Genomic DNA, 21,583 nt, shown 5'->3' on the forward strand with positions numbered 1-21,583 from the left:
TGGGGGGGGGGGAGAAGAAAGAACGTAGAGAAATCCAAGCTGCTAATTCTTTTCTCTTCTTTTCCCTCCAACTTTCTGTACATCCTCAGCCTCTCCCCAAAATGTATTATTTTAACAAGAGCCCTACACCAAATTTTTGATCTTCTGGGGTATCAGTGCTCATCTATAATTTTTCTGGGCTTTTCTGAGTATTTCTAGCACCTAACACACCTCAAATCCTACCCTTACTCAGTCTTTAGACTAAGAAACTTCATAGTGAAGCACTTCTATTTCTAAAGCAGGTAGTATTTAACTGCTATATGCTTACGTATTCCTTGCGGTTTTGAGATGCAACACAACTTGTAACAAATGTTAATTCAGTCTGAAAGGACTTAAACCTACCTTTAAACTAGACTCATAGTCTGTGTTCACTTTGAACATAAGCCCAAGTCGCAAATGAATTTCCTTGGCTCGACAAAAGCTGGGATCAACATAAAGCGCCTCCTGAAATGCTTTAATTGCCCTGAAAAAAAAACACAGATTAAAAAAATCATTTTTTACTACAGTATTACTTTATAATCAATGTTATTTATATGACTAGCAGAAAGCAGATGAGAAAGCACTGTTACAGAAGAACATATACAAATAATGGTTTACATACAATGTTTTTGGTACGTGGCTTTTGATTCTTCAAGGACTGGGTAATTTTGTACTCCAGATATCCTGGTATATTTGAAAGTCTAATCTTTTCTATTAATTTAGAGAAACTAATTTGCTGCATGAAATACAGTAACATATCTGCTATTTCAGAAAGGATGACTCAGGAATTAGTAACAAAATTAGTGCAACTTTAGAACAATACAGTGATCATTCATGTCACAACCAACTGCTAGGTTGCTTTTCATTCCAGGTAGGGCAGACCCCCTGAGAGCAGCAGTAGAACAGAAGGCCTAGAAGGAGAGATCATGCACATCTCCTCCCACTGCACCAACCTGCTCCGTTTTCCACTTTGTTCTCCCTTTCTTAGCACCAGCACCGTCTAGGGACGCCACTAATACCTATTGCTCCATTACTTTCCAGTCACTCAGTTACCTCCAGAAAAACACAGGTATGAAAGCCTGCCACTTCCTTCCACTGTAACTTGCCTTTCATATTCCCATGATAGGTGAACATGGCTCTGATTCTATTTCCTTACCTTTAAATCCTCTCTACACATGCCCCTGTTGATGATGGCACTGTACCAGATAAAACAAAAATGCTATGTAACAACTGTATCTTGGAGCAGAAAAAACGTGATTCTTAACAGGACTATTTTGCCTCTCAGGCCAACTGCATAAAATTAGGACAGCTGAAATGCAACTAAAAGATAACAGATTTAAATTCAAGAGGAATTAAGAAAGAAGCTAAGACTCATTGTGTTAGCTTGCCTGAAACCTAATGACAGGTTGAAACAAAATACCTATATCACTGCTCATACAATGACAGAAATCAGAATCAGTCTCACTTAGGGTAGATTCAAGCACCTAGGCCAGGGAGGCCAGTCCCATTTGCTGTCCTAGGCAACCCCAGAGATGGACGCTGAGCAGGCAGATGACAGACAAGCCTATGGGGAGAATTGTACCCACTGTGGAGCAGCACAGGGACACTGGACAGGAACTACCACAGTGCCTAAAAACACACAATGTTTAGGCAAATTGACTTCATTCCTACTCTGCACATGTAGTATAATTTATAAGAACAAAAGGTTAGCAGTTGCAACGGGAAATTCAGTAAATATTTTTCATAGACTTTTTTATTCACAAAACACATAAATGATCATTTTTTAATCCATCAGCAAAAACATTTCTTCTGCTCTAAAATTCTTACAGGCTCTTTTCTCACTCTTGACAGCAAAGCAAACCAAAGGCACAGAACTTCCTCTAGACAATGTAACAAAATTGTTTGTACCTAAAGCATTATCTGACTTGTTTAAATACAACTTAAGAGAAGATGGGCTTAAAAAAATACTACATTTTTATTGTGGAACTGAAGCTTCCTCTATTACAATTATTCAGAAAGGGTTTCCTTACCTTATACCCTACTTTTCTATTTACACAAGCTACTTGCACTTCTACTTACACTTTTCTACTTGCACCAGCTAAGCAGTCTCTCACATCTCATCTTAACTTCCCTGGAATAGTATGGGTGGTGATGAATCACAGACCTCAGTATCTACACTGAAATCATAACAAACAAGGATCCATGTCTCATAGCATCATCTACAAGCTCACCATCGTCTACAAGAACACCACTCAAACTGGAAGGCCAAAGACTGGACTGATCGCTAAATATCAGCACATATTTTAAGCTACACTTTTTTTATGCCAAAGTACAGATTTTATGATTGTATATTTGCATTTCTTGTCTTAACTCTAATACGGTACTCAGTATGTTAGCCACTGGTATTTAAAATCCATTATTTGCATCTTGGTCAAAGACAGTATCCTAAGTTCTAAAAAGGAAGAAAACCAGCGTCTATGGTCCCTGTCAAAAAAGACAAAAATCAGGAATAAAGACATTGCAGTTCTATACCACATGTGAGATTGTGACCATTGCTCATATACACTTTGTGAACTTCATGTTCTTCACATTTTAGCTAGCTTGCTTGGTCAGAAAATAGTACTTCCGTATTTCCTGTCTGTCATGTCTCATTCACAAGGATCATTGAAACATGGATTTCTAAAAAAGCTTAAGAGAAACTGTAAGAAACAAAAATATTTTTATAGTCTCTTGTTTACTGAACAGGAAGTATTATTCATTGCCACAGCTGAGCAACAGAGTTAAACAAAGTCACAAGTAAAACAACCAACTTTTAAGGACAGTTTTGAAATGTAGTTTGAATGTATACTGTCATTCATTCAAAAGAACAAGAATACTGCCTACCTCAGACTTTCAGAGAAGCACAGCACTTAAAAACCAGTAAAATTATCATCATCAGACAACATGAAAAGACTGTTCCACGTTTAGCACAGAACCTGCTAGTCACAGACAGCCCCTATGAGGTTTGTGTAAGGTTTATCTCTGCACAGACGACACGGCAACACCATTCACCCTTGTCTAACCTGCTTGTGGAGTCAGGTTCAACATTAGTAGTTATCGTGAGTCTTTGAGATAGTTACAACCCAACACAATTTTCCAATGAAGACAAGCCCAAAATGTACAAGGAGGAAGATAATTAGTAGGACGAGACATCATTCCCCTAGACACAATCTATGCAGGAAGTAATGGCAAGCTTTTCAACCCACTTTGATGGATGCTTGGAAAAATATATCCAATCAACCAAGTCAAAACAAAAATCTCTGTACCCTTTATGACACTATTAGAGTTACCATGCTAACGGCTAAATAATAATATTCTAGCTGTACATTTCAGTTGTATTTGATCACTCCTAAACTGATGGTTTTGGGAGGAAGGGCAGCAATGCTTTAAAAGCATTATTTCCTTGAAAGGTTAAAAAATTCAAAGGAGCGTAGCCAGGGAGCATTGATTGCTCCCATCCATTCCACTGATTTGGCAATGGAATGGACACACTGGTAGAGAGTTTGGTGAAAGACTCTCCACGTAGAAATCTTCTTTCAGTTTCTAATACATGATGGATTTACATTTAAGAATTAATCCATATGCACTCAAAATGCTAGGGAACTCCTGGGTCAGTGTCTTGCTTGCATCTTAAATTCTGTATCCTTGGATGCCATAATAAAAACTAAGAGAGAATTCTGAAAGGTAACATAAATTTAAACTCATAATGAAGCATAATTACATCAGTAAATCAAGGGAAAAATATTGTAAGAATACACCAAATATTCCCCAAAGCAGCTTTTCAAACTAAACCCCAGATATTTTATCTTCTCCATTCAAAATATTGGCCTGCATCTTACTTAACTCTAGTGTTAATTCTATATTGATTATGCAATTTGTAGTTTTTCCAGGGTGCCAGTCACCAGTAATAACAAATACAAATTACTTCCACTACTTCTGTGAAAAAGGGCATAATCAAATTTCACAAATAAAGTGATCTGAAAGGCAACATTTTCAACAATTTCTACGAGTAGTAGGTGCTCATGTCTAATTTGGTAACTATAGCCTGATTTTCAATAGTCAGTAGAATTTTCATAGAATAAAAGACTCAAAACTCTGAAAAGACATTCATGTATTAACTCTTACAGACAGACAAGCAGTTCCACACCATAGCAGAATTAATATTGATCTAATTTTGCCTATGGGAAACATTTAAACAAAATAGCAATGCACTCCAGATTACAGGACACATCAAGAACATGGACTACAGTAAAAACTTCAGTTTTATTTTGGGGCTGTTTGTTTCGCAGTGCCATGACCAGAGCTCCACTCAGTCCCTTACTACATCAATAGCAAAACATCTGCAACATCCGACATTCATTTCAGTTGTAAGGGCTCAGTAACATCCAATGCAGATGACATCAGGCCTTGGGACACGTTGGTACAACACAGAAGGAAGTGGACATGAGAAGAAGTGGAAAGTAGGAGCACGTGTTGCAGTAGTAAAGGGAAGTGAGAGAGAACGTGGCCCAATGTTGGTAACTGCAGTCCTTTCTGGACCATCTGTTTGCCTGAGTTGGGCCTTCCAGATACAGCAGGAGTCACTTGATCCTTGTACAGATCTTTGTTTCCTCTGAAACATCACCAATCCCATTTCTGTCCTCTGCCCAAGCCTACATCCAGAAAGGTAGGGGTCTACAGGATCCAAGGCATCCAAGTTACTCAGATGTTTTCCCTCAAAGCTTTCCTATGGTTTGACCAAAACCAGAAGAGCAGACATAAGCTAATGGCTTGATGATCTGTCACATATGAAGCAGGACGTGGCTTAAGAGGCTAACAGCTTCCTGCAGAGATGATGGCACACAGCCTTCCTCAAGTAGATTGTTAGTCTCCACCACTAATTAACTGGCCTTCATGCACAGACAGAGCTTTTCATTTTAATGCTTCAGCAGACTAAACATACATTAGTCCAAAGGATAAATCATCGAATGGAGGGCTGGGAGCTCTCATACTACAGAAATAAATGACAGTAATCTAAATTCAGCAAGAGACAACTTTTGGTTTATTCTCTGAAGATATTGACCAACTGCTTGGTAAGAAACAACTTTGGTTGAGTCTACTAGAATTTAAATTAAATAAGAGTTTTCTCCAAGAATGGGAACATTTCCACTAACAGGTAGGAAAGGCTATCTAACACTCAACAAAATGGGAAAGCAGGACTGGAAAACAGACACTACAGAGGATGAAAAACACCTCTGGGCTCACATTTTGCACAGCACTGCTACAGTAATTCAGGAAAAATAAAAATGACATGAATCTATCATCTCCAAATCAAGACTTCCAAAATCAATACTGCAGCTATCTTTCCACCCACTCATCTATACAACAATGCCTACCATTATGAAAGTGAAGAAAGCAGCTGAATAATAATTAATAGAAGATTGTATTAAACATTTAGTGAACTGTCATAAGACTTTTATTGAAAGGTTTTACTAGGATAGACTGTGAATAAAATCAGCTTTGAACTAGGTGAAAGAATATAATAAAATAGCATTGATTTAACTATTCAGAAGTTAACACTTGTATGTTTCAAACAAAAACCATGAAAATCAGAATGAGCCTACAAAATAAAAGAACACAACATCATTCTAATGTATCAGGAAAAATACTTGATGCAGCTGGAATGAAACTTTGTTTTCTTGTTCTTTATTCTCTGTCAATTTTCTGACCACCTATTTTAAGTCTTATGTCATTTCATAGCCTTACTGATGAAAATGACATGAGACTATGATGGACAAATTTCTATTTGAAACTCATAATCATAGTTTGAACATAAACAAATTGTCTGTATACAGCAGTAGTCAGGACACTGCCATTTTATGAAATATTTTTACAATCTTTAGATATAACCCCTCTGTCCATAGGGCCATAACAGTTGAATCGTGAAACATTTTGAGCAGCAGAGCAGCAAAGCCTTTAAACACTTCTCTAGAACAGCAGCTGAGAGCTCTGGGTTTTTTTCCAGCATTAGCAGATATTATGTGTTTTCATCAATCCAAGAAGTATGTTTGATACACAATCACAGAAAGATAAAGACAACAAGAGAGAAAGTTAATTACCACTTCATTAATGGTTAATTACAATTAGTATGTGTAGTCTACATGTACATTCCCATTTTATATACCTAGAAAAATACATGTATAGACCCAGCCACCCGAAACCTGAGAAATATTTGGCAAAGTGGTATCTACACAGTCTGTGTTTAAATTCTGCCCTCCTTATGAAGATAACTACAAACACCAGACCAGCTGAAAGGACTCTTGGCCAAACACAGAAAGAACCACCGATACAGATGTGCACTTTGAAGATCACAAGTAAGCAAGCTGTTTTTCTCCTCTCAAATTATACCCCTCCTGGACTTTCCATCACAGGTGTTTCCAAAGCAGGAACTCCACAGACTGCCAATTACCAGTGCAATGTCACTGTCAGCTGGGTGAATCTCAGAGCCCTTCATGCAAACCACAACCACTGGACTATTTCATCAAATGCTGTGTGCCCTCCATAATGCCACAAACTGCTGATATACCTGGAGGCATGCACAGCAGACATAGCATTTGATGAAGTAGTCCAGTGGTTGCTGTCTGCATGGCAGGTGAGGCATTCCCACGCAAGTGAAGGAGGTCTCCACTAGGCGGTTTCCATTCCTACACACCCCACACTACCCACTCGACTACCCTTTGTGTGGAAGAGCCCCATTTCTTGGATCTGCCAACCACTGACACAAACAGCTTGAGAACCATCTAAAGGATCTGGTCCTGCAGGGAAAAAAAAAAAAATAACCACCCCCTCAAAGACAAATCTTATTGTGTTACTAACAGCTTGCCCCTGAAAAAACAATATATGTATTGACACAGGAAGCAAAGAAGGGCAAAGAATGGACCTTAACAGCACAGAACTCTCCCATTCTCATAGGCAAACAGCAACCACCATAAACCAATAGTTTCTTGGGTAGATGAATAAGGTGTGCAATACTGAAGGTTGGCACACGAGACTACTGAAAAGAAGTTTACGTTCCACTGTAGACCTGGGTACGTTAAAAGCAGTTTAAACAGCTGCTTTACTATTTCAGGATGACTGTGAGAAGAGCAAGACATTTTCTGGAAAAAGATGAAAAAGAATGATAGCCAGAGAGAGCAAGAGAGAGACCAGACTCCTTCAGCTCAAGTAAATGGTCCAATGTGATTGGCGCTAAGGCAATCCCACAGGTGATGGCAAGTTTTGTGTTTTCCTGTAGGTAGGTGGAAAAGAATATTCCTGCCTCACTGAAGCCTTCAAAGGACTTCTAGGAGAAAAGTGATTCTAAGGTGCCTGGAGGCCTGCACGGTGACCAAGAGATGACATGCAGTACCACAGATAACAACTGAGGGCTGCCTTCTGCTGTCTGCTTGGCCTTTGGAGGGTTGTGGAATTCAGCAGCAGCAGAGATGGGATGTGGAAAGCCTGTTCAGTGCTTGTATGTTGGAGATGGAGGCGCTGCACTCTCCCAGTGGGGGTTGTATACACTGGCTCCCTCTTGCCTATTAAATGTCTTTACCTGAATGAGATAAGAATAATGAAAGACTGCAGCTGTCTTCTTCATGTCAAGGTTCAATTTTGAATCAGAGCTGAACAGAGGAAAAAAGCTTTCTGTGCTGAACTCCCATGTCCCTGTTCCAAAGAGTCAAACTACTCTAACAGGAGAAATTCCAGCATACAGAAAACCCTGGCTTACAGAACTGTTAGGATGCAGCAGTGCAAATAGACTGGGCTGGCTGTGAGGTTACTTTAAAGGAGCCAGAAGCAGAGACGGTGGTTCTAGATACCACTTGATATTGAATAGATGATGACAGTGCTTCTGTTTTGGCAAGGATGGCTATAGAAGGGCCAAAAAGCTCCAGTCAGAGATGACAGATTTTCCTCAGGCAGTCTGCATCTTTAGCCACGATGGAGGTGAGGAAAAGGGTCTGGATCATCTCTTGCATTAGTCTTTGGCTTTTTTCAGGACTCTGTCTGGCAAAAGCATCAATGCTGAAGGACTGAGTTTTACATAACACTTAACTTCTACAGCTGATAAGGAATCCCTGGACTGAGGAGCCTCAGGGTATGCTAAATGGGGCAGTAAGGGTGACTGATCTCAGCCTCCTGTAAGGTACTTCTGAGGAACAGTGTGTCTTTCTCACACACACTGTCTAGCAATTTGCAAGATAACAGTCACTGAAAACACTGCAGGCTGGCCCTGGAGCACCACGGTTGGTACAGTGGGATCCAAAGAGGGTGTTTAGAGCCAGTTTCAGGACACAACTGCAGAGCTTGGACTCCACCTTTTTATCTTGGTGGGACTCAGTGTAAATCAGCAGATGACAGACCAGTCAGGCTCAGAATCCTTACTGAAGTAAAAGAAAAAAATTGGCATCCAAGCCACTACACTTGGATGCAGCTATTGCACAGAAATGAAGGGTAGCCTTTGATGAACTACTGAAATTGTTTAAGCGTTCAATCTAAAAGACAACTAAGGAGGATATGAAATTATTCAAGTTATGTGAATATCTCAGCTATCTCTATTCTACTGGTGTTCTACCCTACTTGAGAAACAGGGAAACAACAGGGAAAAAATCAGCCAATCACTTTACTTACTGCTTGATGATAAATGGTGTAAAAGAAGAGAATATCAACATTGAAGATCTACAGGACCCATTTTACTATACTTGATTCAATTTATGGAGCTAATCCCTTATGTCGTATCTTACTATAATAATTGCATGAAATAGCTGTGGTCTGATCACACTATTGCAACATTTGTATATACGTTGAGAACTTCCAGTTCTTACATGCATAGTCAAACAAAATCACCAATATAAAATGAAGTTATCAGCTAAGATTTATACTTAAGATAACACTGCAATGCTGCTTTAGTGTACAGAGAAGAGTACAATATTGAATTACAGTGAATTGCATATGTGTCTTGGAGCCAATCCAACACTTCTTTTTATGAAAGCTGGAAAACTTAAAAAATAATGTAAAAATATGAACAAGAATTCTAAAACTGACCTTATTCCCACTTGTTTTTTTAATTATCCGTGTTTATATGAGACATGAAAAAACCTCAAGCACTTCCTTACCCCCTCCCTTTCAGGAGGACTATGTACCTGCCTCTCATTAATATCTATGAATATCTGAAGTGGTGTGGATAAAAAAAAAAAAAGTTCATGGATGAAGCACGATAGCTTAAACTACCTTAAACGGTCTAGAGGTCTCCTCTACCTGCCTGAAATATACAGATTTGTGTACTCTATGAACATAAATAGATGGAATAGCCACAGCAGGAAATAAAACAGTTTGACTACCATTTCACTCTGAAAGAAGTGGGATTCTCCTTGCAATTTGCAAGAGAGTCCTGTGGAGGATTAAGATCTACAAAGAACATATCTACTGTAAATGACTTGCTATCACCTCCAAGTTTATTATGATTTTGTCACACCTAAACACCCACAGCCACACATCCCACTCCTATTGCCCCCTAAGAAAACATAGTAAAGAAGGGGGGAAAAAAGCACTTGAAGGGATTAAAAAAAAAACCAAACAAACCAAACAATCACACACAAAGGTGTAAGATTTTATCTGTGTTAGATTTTCTTCCTCGAAAAATTCTACCCAATACTCTAATGATACACAGCTTCCTTAGTACCACACTTTACGTAACTTTGTTGTATGAATGAAACTGCAAGTATTATTCTATACAACCTTAAGTTAAAGCTCTATGCGCAGTTAAGGCATCAATTTATACTCGTGTTCTCAACAAGCTTACTTAAAGGCATGGAAGAAAAATCTAAATTAATTCAAAGCTCTCATTTATTAATACTTAGGCCTCACAATCACCTGACTTTGCTGCTCCATCCACTGGAAGGTGCTAAATAGCACGATCCGCTGATGGCAAAAGTCTACGTTGAACAGGTGGTCTTTCAAAAAATCAACTACTCTAAACCTAACTACTTTGTCTTATTTAATTTTATCTTACAGTTTTCTACCATTTTCACAGTGCAAACTGTAACAAGATACTCCTTGTAAGAAGAACTGGTGCACAAAATACTCTTGAATGTTAAATGATAAAGCCAAGTCAGCATAAGAACAAGAACATTCTGGAACTTTGTGAAATTCAACCAAGATCGATCACAATAGTAAAACAGTGTATTCTCAGGTTCTCTGAAAACTTTTCTGTTCATCTCTTGTTAATTAGAATGCAACAGAATCGCATGCCACGTACAATACATGGCATTCATTTTACTACTACCAATAAAGAAAGCAGTAAGTCGCAAGACCAAAAAAAAAAAAAAATCCAGGTTCTGAGCTCATGATTTAACCAACTTATCTTAATTTGAAGAATAAAAGCTTATTTACATTAACATGAGGAAAACACAAATCTTTTGTCTTACAGATACATAGAAACGGGGGGGGGGGGGGGGGGGGGGCACTTTATTGTTCCAAACCATCAGTCAGTAGTCACTGCCTCCTCAACTGCAGTCATGCTTAGTCCAGTAAGATGATAAACTTTTTAGTAATCAATCGAATAGTAAAGTCACACTTATTTTATTAACAGTTTCGATACTCAGTGTAAAAAAGCACTGACCTAAACACTGCACCTTTCTGACTTTTTTCCAATGACACTAACTATATCTCTGCAAGAATAAACCCCAATGAAAGTTTGAGAACCTTTCAACAGAACCCCAGTGACTGAGTCTATTCCATTCATCATTCTTCCCTCATCACCAATAAAGGAAAACCAAAACCCCAACTGAAAACCAACCCTCCCCCCTATATCCAACAGCAGCTCCTTTCAGTCCTCAAAGCCCTGTCAGAATGTACAGCTCTTCCTGAGTTTTTACATCAGTTTTAAACGTTCTGATTCAACGAGTGTATTACTTCTCACATCCAAAACTTTCACGTTATACAGCTATGTAAAAATTACTGAACACGAGCCCACTTTGCCACTTCTTTTCCAAGAGAAAAGTAAAGGTTTTTTGTTAACAGGCTTTCAAACAAACACAGGCTACAGATTATCAATAACAGCAATTCACAAAAACTTGTCAAGTCATAGTGCTCCACTGTTATAGGGAGCTATAATCATATTATAGAGAGCTAAAATTCTTCTCCTTTAAGTGCTTTCCTTTTCAAGCAACTGTTGTGGTTGCCCCAGATATGTTACACTAAGTCAGATATGTGACCCAGGACAGTATGCCTTCAAACATCATATCTATAATAATAATTAAAAAATTAAACTATTGTACACTAACACTGAACTGAAGTTGAAATATTCACCTACCAATAAAACACCTCACAATACTGGTACTGTTAGTTTATTCCAACTTACCATTGAAAGGCATTGTAATGGAAGTAGACCAAACCAAGGCCATATAAAAAGGCAGCATTCTGTAAAGGAAAGAAACAATGTTTAAAACCCAGATAAAACAACCATATGCTGTAAGATTGAGTTTCCCGTATTTTATTCATCCTTTGACATTCTAAGATAAGCATATTTAAATTTCACCTTGAACAGGAAGAACCAAAAAGAAGGAATTAAAAGATAGGTAGACATTAAAAAAAAAAAAGCGATTTTCTGCAAAATATTTTTGGAGGAATAGTAACAACAGTAATATTCAAGTACTTTTACATCAGAGAAACTGATGTGCTTTATTCTACTTGTACAACAGCAGGGAAGGAAATGACGGAGTAGAGGTGTCTGGCAATTTAATATAACAAAAAATGTTTTACAACCGAACACCATTTCATAATCATAATAATTTATACTCACATAAAAGTAAACAAAGCTACACACTCTAATTTCAGTGTCTAAAGTAGAACATTAATTATATGAATCTGAAAATATGCTTAAGGAAATTTTACTTTTCTGAATACCAAAAATGCAGACTATCAGCTTCAAACCTAAGACAATCATATTTCTTCATCATTAATCAAACTTCTATTTCCCTACTTTGTGGAAAAGAAAAAAAAAAAGAAAAAAGAAAAAAAAAGAACCATTCTCCTTCTGGAAACTCCATTTTCTTTTCACAGAAAAGTATCATTTGCTTCTAAAGTGACATTACTAAGGAGGTTCAATGAATGTCTAACTATCCAATTCTACAAATTATTATTACATATTTCTTAAATTAGGAAAAATTAACAAATCACTTTTTCTTTTTAAAAGTTATGCCACAGCATAGTTGTTTTCTATTTAGTAGAGCTATTCCATTATTTACAGGAAGCAACATGTACATGCTGCCTATGACACATTTTTTAGGCTTTTCTTATGTATAATTCTGGTTTTGAGGGACCAGGAATGCATCCCAAAGAACACAAAGCCCTGACACATGGACAAGAGATGGAATTTCCATTGTCAAAAACTGTAGCTCAAGATAATGCCTCTTCCACTTGCATGCACTTCTTCAACAAGTCAAATTTCTATGGAATTCCATGAAAGGAATCCTAGTTATGCTTTAAACCCAATTCAAATATAAAAGGTATAACCAAATTTCTCCTAGAAAATAACTGGTAACCAGAACACAATTCAAAGAGCAGCATTCATCAGAAACAGGACCCAATATTACAATTTCATTATACCTCATTTGCATCTTCTAAATGCAAATTAAAACCAGGGGAAATGCCAAAGATCCTTTCATGAATACACAGTTGGATCATAGCTTCAGCAATGGATAGCTTCCAAGAAAATGCTGTGGTATGACCAGACACTATGACAATCAGAGCACTGGAAGATGCTAACAGGGGGTGTGGAGAGGGAAGTACATAAACAATAAAAGATGACATTTTAATACTACCATAAAACCACATTCCTGTTTAACTGAACAAAAACACAACATGGACATCGTAAAGATAAAACACCTCTAATTCTGTACCCCATGTATTTCCTGCTTTCCAAGCGTGCTCTAGCAACAACAGACTAGGAGAGAAAGCAAGCTCAAAAACTGAGCATACATAATGCCTTGATTTAAAAGTAATTTTAAATGAAGAAGTAAGATAGAAAGAGAGATTTTCACGTCTGCAACACGGAAGCCTGCAAAACACAGCGCGCACCTAGTAACCTTTATTGTGTTCAGGGCAGGTTGAACAAAACTGTCCAGTGTTACCCGAGAGATCCACCAACTGCAATCAAGACTAGATCATTGTAAAGATTGAGAATAATAGTAATAACAAAAATCCTTCATCACCACACTGCAAAATTCAAGCAAAAATATGTCAGACAACTAAAACCTCTTCAATCTTCAAAGAATTTAATTTCCTCTTCTGAAACCTATTAGAATTCACTGTCCAAACAAGTTACAGATTCAGATTACTCTAGCTGATATTTTGATCCTAAGGGTTAATAATAATCAACTTTCAAGGCACAACAGGACTAAGATGCAGGTGATTTGTCCAAATGTAATTACTATATCAAATTCACATGAAGCTTTCAGGTTGTCCCTGTCCCAGTAAAATACAAATCAGCCATCACTGCTCTGTCTTTTGTTCTATGACTGGCTTTCCCATTTTTCTCTCATTCGGCCTTACAAAATATTTGAGATTGACCTTAAAAATCTGTTAAGCTACCACTGTCTTCTCAATAAAAAACAGGGCAAGATTTAAGACTCTGTAATACTTCATTTCAAATGTAAAGATGCAAATTCTGAAATGTCAGTATGGATCATATTTATCTGTTCTGAAATACTATAGCTCTAACTGCATGTAACACCATTAGTACTGCTTGTTGACTGTTTATTAGATTTGTCTTAGTAAAGATTAAAAAATATCTTCTAATCTGCGTTTGAACCTGGATGGGACTTTCACAAGGACTGGAAGATATCACAGTGTTTCAGTGTATGAAGTATTTTCCCACAAATAATTCAAGGCGAGATGCACATAAAGTTCATTACTTTAGCAACTGACTTTTCTGCCTGTATTGCAGAATACCATCAAGTTCAATGTGCAGCCAAGTTCCTATTGGCAACAGCCAATATGAAAGGCTAGAACAGCTTAATGCATATCAGGACCAAGCGAGATCATTACACGAAATTTTCATCTATAAAACATCGTTTTTCTTAACATCATAAGATTCTGTGACTCTGTTTACCAGGAACACACCCTATTTCAATAAATCTGTTTTAAGTTGCCTCTGTTACTTTCATTTGGAGAAGTTTATCACAAAAAATATCCATCTCATGTTTTCCAGTAAAGATTACTTTTTTAATGTAATCCCTGCTATTCAAAATCCTGCTATAAATAGCTGGTGAGGTAGGACACAAGCCCACTTTTTTCCCTCCAAACATTTTTCAGTAAGAAGAAGAAAACAAAATTATCTTATTACTATCCTTTCCTTGAACTTCTTGACAACCCTCACAATTTCTGTCTCATGCTAACAAAACTCATTCTTTGGCTACTAACTCCTAATGTAATTTTTATGTTATCAGATCTCTCTCTTCACTAAAATCTACAGTAAATTGAAAAAAAGCTGCAAACCAAAACAGACTGTACCTCAAATTTGAAGTTGAATGTCTGGGTTTTTTCATTCTACAGCCATGCTATTAAAAAGCAGACAAATTAGAAACGCTATTTCCAAGCTGATGTAATTTACATTTTCTACAAACTATCAAAAAATGTTCAAGTGTTTCATACCAACCACTAGATGGCTCAAATACCTCTTTCCATTTTACATGCTTATGCAATTTAAGAAGATTGTCAAGTTTATATTGTGTATTCTGCTACTTACATGCGCTATTTACTGCTGAGCAACATATCAATTACATTTTACAAAATGTATAAGCCACAGTATTTTATTGATAGGTAACTCAGAAGACAAAAATATATCTGTATGTACCTTTTTATGTAACTGAGATGAATAAGCATGTTGAAGACTTTTTGGTCTCGTTTGTTTTAAGCAATCAAGAAAAAAAGTAAACTAACCAATGAGGAAAACTCCACCCATCTCACAGACCTTCTGTATTAACCCAAATAACTGGTTCATAGTCTCTTTGAAGCAGCAGATAGAAAGAGATCCTCAACATTTCACGTGCTCTGTTCTCTAGCTATCTCAGGCCAAGTTCACAACAAAGCCTTTTTCTCCATCTTCAAGCATGCAGCCAGTGCTTCCGGCAGAAAGACATCAGACCAGACCACCACAGTTACACTTTATCTATAAACACAAGGTTAGAAAAATGCACCTGTCCTGCATAACAAGTGGCCATACTCGCATTCAGACTTACAAATGGCCATCTTTGACTGACTCTAAAAATGTATAGCTACCACATCTGGGTCCAGATATTTTTCACAAGTAACATGCTTATCTGCCACAAGCAGTTGAGACCCTATTATCAATTCCAAATTTGTGTTTTATAAACACAAGAATATACAAAGAAGTTATGCTTGCAAATGAAAATCTGTTCGGCAGGCGCTTCTAGAAAATCAGAGAGTAGAAAAAGACACTAAAGAGGCAAAGCAGGCTCCAGGCAGCATCCAGTCAGGACCTTCCAACTTAAAAATGAAAAGGAGCAGTTTTTGCCATAGTTTCATAGCATTGCTGATTCAGGAACATTCCCTAATACTGCCTCTCATTTTTGCTGATCAATCATTTGTAGAGTACTACAGCCAACTGGATGCCAGAACTGATCTGAGTTATTAATATCCAGATAAAAAAGGATTATTTTTAACTGGATCAGTTTCCCAGCCAAGTTCGCTGTGTAGCCCCTCCATAAACAACTGCATTAGCACAAGTGAAAGAGTGGAATGTAAGCAAAATAAGTAAAAGCTCTTTAAGCCTACACTGCTACCAACAAAATGCATATCAAACCTACAATCACTTTTCAAACACTAAGAGTGAAATCTGAAATAAAAGATTAAACAGGCAACCTACATTAAAAAAAAAAAAAGGCAATACTTCATTACCTCCTAAGCCACATATAAACATTTGACTTGAGAGAAATCAACTTCTGTGGGTCAGCACAAGATGGGTAAAAACAGGAAATAACATCACAGCCTGCCTGTCAGCCTTCTCCATGCAGGTCCTTAACCAGTGAGACACACAGACAAATACACCATTTCTTCTTTATGACGCTAAGGGGCAGGGCCAGATGTAGGTAAAATAATCCCTTTATTTCATTAAAAAGTTGATAAAATTTATACAGAAATCAGAGTGTATCCCACCATACTACGAAATAAAAAACAAAACATGAGAAACAAAGTCCCCATGCAGTTGGCTGGTGGAAGTCTGAAGGAAAACTATGGAAAAAAGATGAAGTTCAGCACCCTTATCAGACCAGTGACTGTTTTTCATTTGCTTACTATTGCCAGGAATCAAAAAGTCTTCGATGACATACTAAAATTGCTTCCAGCAGGACTCTGAACACCCCTTCCACAGCTGCCCAAGTTCCAGTGGAACCTGCAGTCCGGCCCACGTCACGCCAGGCTGCAGAAGACGCACATGGGCAGGGGGCCACTGCTCTTCAGAAAACCTAACTAGGAAAAGAAGGTTTTACAGTTTAGATCGCATCCTGTGGTCACAGGGTCTCTCAACCACCTGTTCGAAGCAGAAGAACAGTTTTTGTGTTCAAATGTGTGAATATGTTTATTTTTTTACTGAAAAAATGAAAGATGAAATTTTGACACTATGGTGCCTAATACTTCCTCCTGACACTACTCAATATATAATAACAGTTCCCTGGAGAATATGTACTGCATAAAAAATTCCACTCAGGCTCCTGTGCGTAAACAGCTATATGCCTTTGGGAGCTGACAAGCTCTAGCAGTTCCAGCTCAAAGATTATAAGTGCTCGGGAGAAAGAGGGGAGGGTTCAAATGAGATTTGTTTAGATTTGTACAAACATGAAAAAGAGAGCTACCTATCTACATGCTCTACACATTCCCAACATGTGCAAAATTGCTAAGGTCCCTGTAAGGGGTGTATTACAAATTAATATCAGTAGTTTTGGCTTCTTCAAGGTCTTCAAGAAATTTTATAGTACCTGAAAAATCATTAGGTTTATATAGGATCTTTAAAATACATCTATATATAACATGCTTGCACAACCCTGCTTCTTCAGCAATAATCACAATAGTCAAAAAATTGTTACCGGGTGTGTCCCTGCATCCCAGCAGCCATGTGAAAGCACTTTATATATAAAAGTCATTATTCCTGTGACAAATATATTCTGGCATACGTAATAGATTAATTAATGTAACATCTTGCTAAATAACTACAAAGTAACTTAATTTTGTCTTCAAGAAGTTAATCTTTTCAGAGCGTAAGTATTGCCAAAATACATCTACTATTTGTAGAAGAAAACTGACTAGTATATCTTTCTTAATTCATAAAAAATACTTTCCATTTTTTTCCTTTCCCTGAAAAGTTCTTAAGAAGGTGAAGCATAAAAAACAAAATAAAACAAATAAAAACCAAATAAACAAAAATCCCACACCACCCTCAAAGTAAAAAAAAAAAGATTTTTTTTTTTTTTCCCTTGTAAGTGGTATCTATCTTTGAAATTACTATACTCTCCTCCCCATGCTGCTCCCTTCTCATCTCCTCTTTAGGAAAGACAGTACGTTTGTCCATAGCCTTTGCAACTCCCCACCAGTGCTGCACTTCCCTGTAGCTCCCCTCTGAATGAACACTACTCTTTCAACTTCTCTGAAACACTGCTGTCCCACCATTTTTACTTATGGACTAAGACACATATGGCAAAACTTGTTTAAACAACCTGAAGAGGGAGTGTTGTTCCACCACCGTCCATCAAGTGGCTTTCCAGCACTATCTGTAAAAAAGCTCCTTGTCACACAGGGAAGGACAGGGTACATCAAGACAAGACTACTGATGAATTATCAAAAACCACATAGAGTAACTAATTCGAGATACATTAATAATTTCAACACCCCTTAGTAATACACTGTGCCACAATCGCTTTATAGGGAGTACTTCAGTATGAAAGACAAAATGATAAAGCAACATTAAATAACTCAAAACCTCTTCATTAATGATGGAATATATGCAGTGTTGTAAACTGGGTATTCCTTTACCCATAAGTAAATTTAGGTCCCTGGCAAAATGGAATACTAATCAACTAGTGTACCTCCTCAAATTTGTCATAAGAACAAACAGCCAAGCAAATGTCTAAATAGTGATCTTTGCTATGGGTATCTGATTTATGTGCCTTCCGCTGAAGCTTATAAAATTTTACTTGATGTAAACATCTTCGTTTTCCAGTTGATACAAATATTTTCAATAATTTTAAGTATCTTAACAGAAAACAGTATTTTTCTGAAGCTAATCAAGTGAGCAAAGGTGTTGTGCAACACACAAAGATTAAATTCACCTTGAAAGACATTTTAGAGATGATTCATCTAACCAAATTTAATACTCTCTCTACAGATTCCCAGAATGCTGTTAACAATCACAAAATTTCTAATTTATTTTGTATGATACGTGATTTAAAATATGTAACCTGACCCCAAATAGAAAGCCATATTTGAGACTGCATGCTTTACAACTAAACAAATTTGCCCAGTTTGCACAAAAAATGGAGATGATGTCTCTGGAGATCATCTAGTCCAACCCTCTGCTCAAGGAAGGCTCGACTAAAGCAGGTTTCCCAGGACGATGTCCAGTTAGGTTTTGACCGCCTCCAAGGATAGAGTCTCCACAAACTCTCTGGGCAACCTCTTCCACTGTTCAATCACCTTCACAATTTAAAAAAAAAGGTTTTCCTGTTTTTAAAAGGAATATTGTGTTTTCAATTTGTGCCCACTGCCTTTCCTTCTTTCACTGGGCACCACTGAGAAGAGTCTGGCTCGGTCTTCATTACTTCCCACATCAGGTATTTACTCGTACACCCTGACAAGATGCCCGTGAGCCTTCTCTTCTGCAGGCTGAACAACCCCAGCTCTCTTAGCCTCCTCTCCTTGTACGACAGATGTTTCAAGCCCTAAATCAGCCTCATGGACCTTTACTGGACTTGCTCCAGTATCTCCCTGTCTCTGTCCTACTTGGCAGCCCAGCACTGGACCCAGCACTCCACAGTGTCCTCACCAGGGCTCAGTAGAGAGGAAAGATCACCTCCCTCAACTTGATGGTGATGCTCTGCCTCATGCAGCCCAGGATGCTGCTGGCTGCCTTTGCTGCAACAGCACATTGCTGGCTTATGGTCAATTTGTCCACCAGGACCCCCAGGGCCTTTTCTGCAAAGCTGCTTTCCAGCCAGTCAGCCTCCAGCCTGTGCTGGTGCATTGGGTTATTCCTCCACAGACACAGGACTTGGCATCTCCCTTTGCTGAACTCCATGAAGCTCCTGTAGGCAGTTCAGGTCCCACAGAGCAGCACAACTATGTGGTCTCTTCCTAGTTTTGTATTCTCTGCAAACTTGCTGACAGTGCACTCTACCCCACAACGCGGATCATTAACTGAAGATGCTGAAGAACACTGGCCCCCCTATCAACCCCCTGGGATACACCACTAGTGGTTGGGTCTCCAGCTGGACTCTGTGATGCTGATCACAATCCTTTGAGCCCAGGTTAGCCAGTTTTCAATCTACCACACTGACCACTTATCTAGTCTGTACTTCATCAGTTTGTCTATGAGTATATTATGGCAGGCAGTGTGAAAGCCTTACTAAAGTAAACACAAACAATATCAATGGCTCTCACCTCCTCCACCAAACTAGCCATTGTGCTGCAAATGGCTATCAGGTTCATCAAGCATAATTTCCCCTTCATAAATCCATGCTGATTACTTCCAATGACTTGCCTGCCTTGAGTGTGTTTGGAAATAGTTTCCAGAATAATTTGCTCTATCACCTTCCCAAGGATGGAGGTGAGGCTGACTGGCCTGTAGTTCCCTGGATCCTCCTTCTTGTCCTTCCTGAAGACAGGAGTGACATTTGCTTTCTTCCAGGCCTCAGGAACCTTCCCCCATCATCATGACCTTTCTAGGATAATTGAGAGTAATCTCACAGTGACATGGGCAAGCTCCCTCAGCACTCATTGATGCATCTCATCAGGTCCCATGGACTTGTAGATATCCAGTCTGTTTAAACGTTCCCAAACTTGATCCTCCTCTACTGAGAGCAAGTAGTACTGGGTCCAGACTTTCCCACTGCTTTCAAGGGTCTTGGAATCCTGAAGGCAAGTCCTACCAGTAAAGACCAAGGCAAAGAAGGCACTAAGCACTTCGGTCTTTTCCATATCCTTTGTTACCTGCCCCATTCAGCAGCAGACTCACATATTGTTTCATCTTCCTTTTGCTGCTGATATACTTGTAGAAGCCCTTCTTGTTGCCCTTCACATCCCTTGCCAAATTCAACTCCATGTAGGCTTTGCCTTTCCTTACGCAATCCCTGAATGCTTGGACGATGTCTCTATATCCCTCCTGAGTCACCTATCCTTGCTTCTACCTCTGTGTGCTCCCTTTTTACACCTGAGTTTTGTCAGGAGCATCTCATTCATCCATGCAGGATTCCTTTCCTTTTTATCTAACTTCCTGTAAGTCAGGATGGACTGTTCTTGAGCTCGGAGAAAGTTATTCTTGAAAATTAACAAGCTCTCATGGACCCCCCTTCTCTCCAGGGCCATGTCCAAAGGATTCTTCCAAGCTGATCCCTGAGCAGACCAAGGTCTCCTCTCCTAAGTCCAGGGTTTTGATTCTACTATTTGCTTTGTTCCCTTGTCTCAGGATCCTGGACTCCATTACTTCACAGTCCCTGCAGCCAATGTTGCCCTCAGCCTTCACACTCACAATCAGTTCTTCCATGTTTGCAAGCATGAGATGAGCAGACCATCTCCTGTTGTTGGCTCCTCCATCAGTTGTGTCAGGAACTTGTCATCAATGTATTTCAGAAACCTCCTGGATTGCTTGTACCCTATTGCGTTGCCCTGCCAGCAGATACCAGGATGGCTAAGCCCACTATTAGGACCAGTGTCTGAAAATGGAATGCTTCTTCCAGTTGTTGGAAGAAGGCCTCATCTACTACTTCTTGACCAGATGGTCTGTAGCAGACAACCACCACAACATCACCCACACTGGTCATCCACTAATCCTGACCCATAATTGCTCAACTGGCTTCTCAACTGCCCAAAAGCAGGGCTCCGTGCATTTTACCTGATCTTTCATAAAGGGCTTCTCCTCACCTTCCCAGCCTGTCCTTCTTAAAGAGCCTGTAGCCATCCACTGCAGCACTCCAGTTGTGTGAGCTATCACACTGCATCTCTGTGATCCCAGTGAGATCATAGTCCGGCAACTGCATGTGGACCTGTAACTCCTCCCATTTTTTCCCCATGCTGCATCCATTGGTGTACAAGCACTTCAGAGAGGCACCCATTTCTGCTGATCGCCCAGAAAAGATAAGAGAGATTCCCCCATAGTGCTGTCCTGTAGGCACTTCTTTATTTTATCCATATCCTTGAGGTGGGGCCCCAATACTGAGTAGCACAAGCAAATTAAACACAAAGCAGTTTTCTCAACCTCTGTTTTTCTTTGACAACT

At 38.7% G+C, this 21,583-nt stretch overlaps 1 protein-coding gene across 18 annotated transcripts in view; it reads right to left on the bottom strand.

The window, feature by feature from the left end:
* Positions 1–21,583, bottom strand: part of KDM6A (lysine demethylase 6A) — a 161,888-nt gene that overhangs the window by 74,313 nt on the left and 65,992 nt on the right. For all 18 annotated transcript variants that reach the window (XR_012778248.1, XR_012778249.1, XR_012778250.1 and 15 more), the window contains exons 5-6: positions 11,441–11,499; positions 382–502 (exon numbers count right to left, since the gene is read on the bottom strand). Coding sequence is in view for 15 of the 18 variants with exons in the window: in XM_075520008.1 (XP_075376123.1) it covers positions 382–502; positions 11,441–11,499 (180 nt within the window). In the remaining 3 variants the exon portion in view is untranslated. The remainder of the gene's footprint in view (positions 1–381; positions 503–11,440; positions 11,500–21,583) is intronic.

The sequence above is a fragment of the Mycteria americana genome, chromosome 1 (assembly GCF_035582795.1).
Source record: "Mycteria americana isolate JAX WOST 10 ecotype Jacksonville Zoo and Gardens chromosome 1, USCA_MyAme_1.0, whole genome shotgun sequence".
NCBI lineage: Eukaryota > Metazoa > Chordata > Aves > Ciconiiformes > Ciconiidae > Mycteria > Mycteria americana.